The 6,349-nt window shown below is 49.2% G+C and overlaps 1 protein-coding gene across 2 annotated transcripts in view; it reads right to left on the bottom strand.

The window, feature by feature from the left end:
* Positions 1-226: 226 nt before the first annotated feature.
* Positions 227-6,349, bottom strand: part of GALNT6 (polypeptide N-acetylgalactosaminyltransferase 6) — a 36,785-nt gene continuing 30,662 nt past the window's right edge. For both annotated transcript variants that reach the window (XM_065932104.1, XM_065932105.1), the window contains 4 exons: positions 5,957-6,088; positions 5,249-5,350; positions 3,522-3,674; positions 227-2,389 (listed from right to left, as the gene is read on the bottom strand). In XM_065932104.1, coding sequence (XP_065788176.1) covers positions 2,276-2,389; positions 3,522-3,674; positions 5,249-5,350; positions 5,957-6,088 — 501 coding nt within the window. In that variant the 3' untranslated portion in view covers positions 227-2,275. The remainder of the gene's footprint in view (positions 2,390-3,521; positions 3,675-5,248; positions 5,351-5,956; positions 6,089-6,349) is intronic.

The following is a 6,349-nucleotide window of genomic DNA, read 5'->3' as shown; positions in this document are numbered from 1 at the left end:
CAATGGGGCCCCCACCCATTGTTCTACAGGGCTGACTCCCCCAGTAAACACAGCAGGCACAGTGCCCAAGGCCCATAATACCTCTTAGACCCACAAACGTGTCTCAGTCTCGACAATCACCCCGGAACAGATTCACCTTAATACCAATGGAGTTGTAAGAAATATAATTTAATATTTTTTAATGATAGCTCAAGTGCCTAGGGCTCATGAAAGCCAAAGTGTGGTCCTGACCTTCTGGCTTCTACCATCCACTGCGACCTCACCCTGAGGGCTTCCCGGCTCCCGCGTCCACTTGTACTGCCATCCCTCTGCGACTTTTCTGACACGTGACATCTTTCCTTACTGAGCTCTTCCTACCTGAGGATTCATCCTTTGAGGTCTAAGGTCAAATGTCACCCTCTTTGTGAGGCTTCCTTGATTTCCCTAAATGAAAGGAACTGTTCTAACTCACCTAGTCCAGCTCTGAAAATCTCTAGTTTTGGTATGACTTGTTCACAAGCTTTTTTCCCAGCTCGAGCGGGAGTTCCACAGGGGGAAGAGCCTCACATCTCCTCAGGTCTGCCCGTGCTTGACACAGTTGTGTAGGGCCAGACTGAAAGCTGGAGGATATCTAGAGACAAGAGACAGCGGCTGCGAGAGAACTTTTCAGATGTGTGTGATTCTTCACAACTGGAAACAGTGGATCCTCCAAACAGATCAGCTAAGGGACAAGCCAGGAGAAGAGGAACCCAATGCCAACCTTCTTTACCCATGCCATAAAACCTTTATTTCCACTGGGATCTATGTGCCATTCTCTTCTCTTGCTGGGAAAGAACTTTTCCCTTTCCCCGCTGCTGGCCACTCTTCTTTCTCTTTGGCTGGGCTACCCCACGGGACCTAGGAGACGTCCTGAGTGGCAAGGAGAGGCAGCTGTGGTCCCATGGTGCCCTCATGTGGTGATGCCCAAGATGACAGTCCACTACTCAAAGTAGGAATCGCTCCTGGAAGCAATGAGTCCTCCTTCCGGCAGCTGGGGTTCTCCACTTCAGGCAAAGCAGCCATGGGTGGTGGGGTCCAACTTGCTTGGAGAAGAGCTGACGTGCACAGCAGGTCTGCTCCATGTGGGGAGTTCACGAGAGAACAACAGACCAGGCCAGTCACACAGTCATGCTCTAGGGCCACCCGTGAGCCCTGCTTCCTCAGACTTCCCAGGGATCTTGTTAGCCTTATCTGGGTCCTAGCCTCTGGGCTGCCAATACCTCCTAGGGTGGCCTAGGGCAAGTAACTTCTCTTATCTGGCTTTGGTTTCATAATATGAAAATGATAGGGTTGGATTAAAACAAGGATTTTCAAATTGTGCTTGCAGACCTTTGGAAAATCAGGGCCTGGTGGTCACTGCCCTCATCCCACCTTCATTTTCATCCATGGCTAATTTGCTTTGGAACTACATTATACAAGGAACATTGAAAGAAGGCTCTGGGACGTAAACCTGAGAAATCACTAGCTAGCTCCACAAGGTTTCTTTCAAAATGAACATCACAGGATTCCCAAATGTGGTCTCCCTCATGGTTACCTGGCTCCACAGTTCTAGGCTTTATGGAGACCAGTCAGCCAGAAAGGATCAGACTGGAGTGAAAAGAGAATGGAGAGTTGGTGGCTAGTTGCTTAGTGTTCTAGTGGTGTGGTGGGAGGAGCCTGGGTTCAAGGTTCAAATTTGAGCCTCAGTTTCAGCTCCAGCCACGTACCAGGTGTGGAATACAGACCAGCTCCTTTACTTCTGCCTCAGTTTTCTTGTCTGTAAAATGGGCACGGTGATTCCTGTCTTTCTCACAGGATTGTTGTGTACCTGTCAAGCACTGTCAAGGTGCTTCAGGTAATAACAGCAAGGGAGACTTAGACCCCCAGTTCCTCTGATGGACTCTATAGTTCACTGGAAGTTGCAGATGTCCTAGATGACCAGGGATCCAGGACGTGGCTGCAGAGGCACTTTCCTTGAATTCATCATTGCTGCCCTGGGTCCTTTCCCAGCTGCCGCCTCTGCTTTGGAGGTCTGTTTCTAGGAGAGAAGGAAAGCTCCAGGTCCCATCTTATGTGTTCTAACGGTCTTGTCCACCAATGTGGAGGAAAGAAAATGGGCCCAATGTTGCTGCAAGGAGTAGGAAGGTTCTGCCTTGACTTCCATTGGGTTTGAAATCCATCTTTAAGGCCGACAGGGAAGCTGCTGGTCAGGTTCTCAAACATCAGGTTTCCCCCAGATTCTGTTTCCTGAGAAGTATGTGGGAGCTCCCACAGGGGGTTAAATGAAGAGCCAGCGCTGGTGGGGATCACTGGGGTCGCAGGTGGCCATGACTGGCTTTTTGTCTTTGGATGTCAGGCAGGTACCAGATCCTGAGTTCCTGATGAGTTGATCCTGAAAGATGACACAGCAAAACAAAGGGTCAACTTAGGCCTCAGACTTCTGACAGTACTACTAGGGGGAATGAGATGAGGACAATAAACAAAAGGGAAGGGAAATCCAGCAAGGCACAGGGGGGATACTTCCACATTCCTTTCCTTGGATGCCAGAAACTCTGATGGGGTGCATTCCTGAGTTTCCACAGGAATTGGCATTCCTATGCCAGGTGCCAATTCCCCACCTCCAGCTTTATTTATTATTTTCTTTTCCCCACCTCCAGCTTTATTTATTATTTTTTTTTCCCCACCTCCAGCTTTAGCATGACTAACTGCAACACAGGAAGGGAGGACCATGGGTTAACTGAACAATGCTTTCAGGATGAAATGAAAATGCAAACTGCCTCCAGATGGCCAATCTCAAAGACCTGGGCCACTGCAGTCTACCCGCACTTTCTGCCTTTGATCATATTCAGACTACTCCCTTCCCTGTAGCCCCAAGGTTAGGCTCACCTTTTCCTAAGCCCAGGACTAGGGACTGGGGTGGAGTGGGTGTGGAGGCTCATTGGAGGCTGCTAGTTTGAGCTCGAAACAGTAGAAGTTACATCATTCATCCCAGGCAGGGCAGTGTAATGGAAAGAACCTGTGCTTTTGAGTCAGACTTATCTAGGTCTGAACCCTGGGTCTACCATTTACTAGCGAAGGATCTTGGGCCAGACACAAACTTGCTGAGCTGCTGCTGGCCCATCTCTAGTCATGGGGACATCACCTACTTGGGAAGAGCCTCTGGAAAGTTAACCAAACCAAAGTACGTGAGTGAACAGCCTTGTGGTTGGCACACAGAGGCCAGGTGGTAACCATGAGTGACTCTTCAACTTTATCTATGGGGTTCAGCCTAAAAATACTTGAACTATGACCGAGCTGGCCCTAGACCATAACCCCACCACCATCTTTATATCAATCAGAACCAGCCATCACCAAACATTACTTAAGTCCCGTGAACCCTGCCTGTGACCAAGTTCACATTCTCCATACTTTCTACATTGTCTGGATCCATCCCATGGTATCTCAGGAAGAAGATGCAGAAGGAAAGGAGGGTGCAGTTGTGGCCTCAGGTTCTTGATTCTGAGCTTTTGGAACAGCTGACTCACCTGGGTGAATTCCCATTCCTCATCCTTGGGCACTTGGCTATTCTTGCCAGTGAAGTGGCAGCTCCTAAGGCCCAGAGTGCCAGCACTGGCATGTAGACACAGCTGCTTTGCGATGTTGTGGCGAAGGTCTCTCTGGGTTGTGTACTCAAAGTACTAGAACGGAAGACAAGAGAAGGTTCTGAGGGACAGGTGGAGAGTTTGCCCGCCACCTCCCAAAGCCAACAGCCCCGAGATACCAATCACAGATGACCCCTTGGGGAGGAAGGGAGTGGGTGCCAAGATTTCAGTAACTCATGTGCCACCGTATCTGGGTTATACTGAAATAATAGATAATAGTTACTAAATATTTTTTCTTTAGGTAAAAATTTAACTTAGGGAATTCCCTGGCAGTCCAGGGAACTTCCACTGCAGAGGGTATGGGTTCGATCCCTGGTCAGAGAACTAAGATCCTTCAAGCCACAAGGCTCAACCAAAAAAAAAAAAAAAAAAAATGTAAAAAAAAAAATAACTTTGCCTCATTTAAAGCGTTATCTGTGAAATCATGTGTTTGATATGCTGGTTCTTTTTTTGTTAATAGGTTACTATAGAAAAAACGTTCACCACTATACCACCTAAAATCACTGTGCAGGCCAGTGGTACAGGCAATGGCTTCAGAATGACTTTGTCTTCACTTGCATATGTTGGCACCCTATTCAGTGTCCCCTGCCACTTTTTCCTTCCTTCAGCTCTGCTTCAAGTGCCTCTTACTTATCACACACTGGGCATTCAAGGTAGATTGAGGAACTGGAGCCAGGGAGGTTACTAGTTATTCCTCAGGAAAAGAGCTGGACATTGTAGCACACGGGGAAATGGGCCCTTACAGTGGATGCAGGTAACTGTGAGATGTCAGTAGGGAGTTGTTTTGGGGTCACTGATGGGTGGTAGGATCAGAGTGGCAGCTTCTGGGCAGGGGAGGCATTGAAGACAGTTGAATGTAAGGGCTTCCCTGGTGGTCCAGTGATTAAGAATACACTTTGCAATGCAGGGGACACTGGTTCAATCTTTGATCTGCAAAGATCCCATATGCCTTGGGACACTAAGCCCCTGTGCCATAACTCCTGAGCCTGCATTCTAGAGCCCCTGAGTCACAATTATTGAGCCCATGTGTCACAACTATTGAAGCCTCTAGAGCCTGTTCTCTGCACTAAAAGAAGCCACTGAAATGAGAAGCCGCAGCACTGTAACTAGAGAAAGACTGTGTGTAGCCATGAAGACCCAGAACAGCCAAAAATAAATAAATCTCAAAAGTCAAGTCACAAGTTCGTCACTTAAAAAATATAATAAATGGGCCTCCTGGAAATAGCACACACACACACAAAAGTTGAGTGTAGGTGAGGGAAAGGGCTCAAAAATTATTCATGGTCACCCTAAAACATCACTCAGCAGCTCACATCCTCCAGCATGCTTCCTGTGATAAACAATTCTCCCCTCCCAGCCCCTCTCTGCCAGCCAGCACTGCTGCCCTCTCCTCTCTGGATGCCCTTGATCCACACTTAGGACCTTATCTGTCTGTATCATGCTTTTCCCCTCAGACTGGGGCTTCCTGAGGGCAGGACTGGTATCTCTTTCTCTTTCTGGATCTCTCCCACCCTTGTCCTCAGGAAAGGGCTATTCTGTGTGGAGAAAGGGGGTGTGTACATACAGGAGATGCCCCAGGAGACAGGCCAGTCAGGGGCTGAGCTGTGTACCTGATTGCCGCCGAGGCCGTGGCAGGCGTACAGGATGAGGGGCTTTCCCCCGTTGTTGTTCTCTCCCACGTCCAGGCAGTGATCCATGCCGAGGTTCTTGAGCTGCAGGATGGTGAGCAGAAAGGGGACCCAGGGGAGCACAGTGAGGGGGTGTTTTGGTTTGTGGTGTACGGTCCATCTGGAATAAATCTGCATGGCTGCATTCCCCCTCTCTGACCTTCCTCCCCCACTCATTAATCCAGATGCCTGGAGTGAACAGCAAATGAGGTGCAGAACCCAGGGACTGGGCAAGGGCAGGGTGGGCAACCAGTCAGGTCTCTGGGAGAAGCCCTCAGCCTGTGGGAATGTCCTTCTGAGCAGTGGTTCTCAAAGTGTGATCCCCAGACCCTCAGCATTGCCTGAGGGCTGGTTAGAATGCAAATTGTCAGGCCCCATCCCAGTCCTCCTGAATCAACACATGGTGTCTTAACAAGCCTTTCTGGTGACTGATGCAAGTGAGTGTTTGAGAACCACTGCTTACAGGCTGTTTCCTCCTTAAGAGACTTTTAGCTAGCTCTAGAAGCCCGGGTGGCCTCCAGGTCCCCCTCCTGGATAAATGAGTGTGGAGAGTAAAAATCGATTGTTTCTCATCCAGCTATGGGCTCAGTGGTCCTGAAACTCCCGGGGCTTCTGGGATGATGGGTAGGCATATTTGTTCTCAAGACTCACAGCTCCAAAGAAGGTGGGCTTCAGGTCAGGGACAAACATCTCTGGGTAAATGTTGTCCAGGAACCAGGAAAAGTTGCGACAGTTTAGTCGTTCCCTCAGCTGCAGTCGTTCCGAAATGTCACCAAAGGATTTCTGTCAATTAAGGCAGTCCCCAAAGGGTCAGTTTCACCAGCCTTGACCTTCCTGTCTGGGCAGATGTAGCCTAGGGTTTCTGGGACCACTTTCTCCCAGAATGGGTCTCATGCTCATTCCCAATCAGTTGGGGCTCCTGTCAGCTCCACATCTAATGCCAAACCCCTTGCCTTGGCTTTGGGATCCCCACCCATAGCACTCCCCATCTCCTATGAACTCTGTTTTCCTCGTCTTCAATTCCTGGTTTCTCAGAGCAAAGCC

Source organism: Muntiacus reevesi, chromosome 4 (genome assembly GCF_963930625.1).
Source record: "Muntiacus reevesi chromosome 4, mMunRee1.1, whole genome shotgun sequence".
NCBI lineage: Eukaryota > Metazoa > Chordata > Mammalia > Artiodactyla > Cervidae > Muntiacus > Muntiacus reevesi.
Note: the sequence above shows the minus strand (reverse complement) of the source record. Positions and strands in the feature narration are given on the sequence as shown.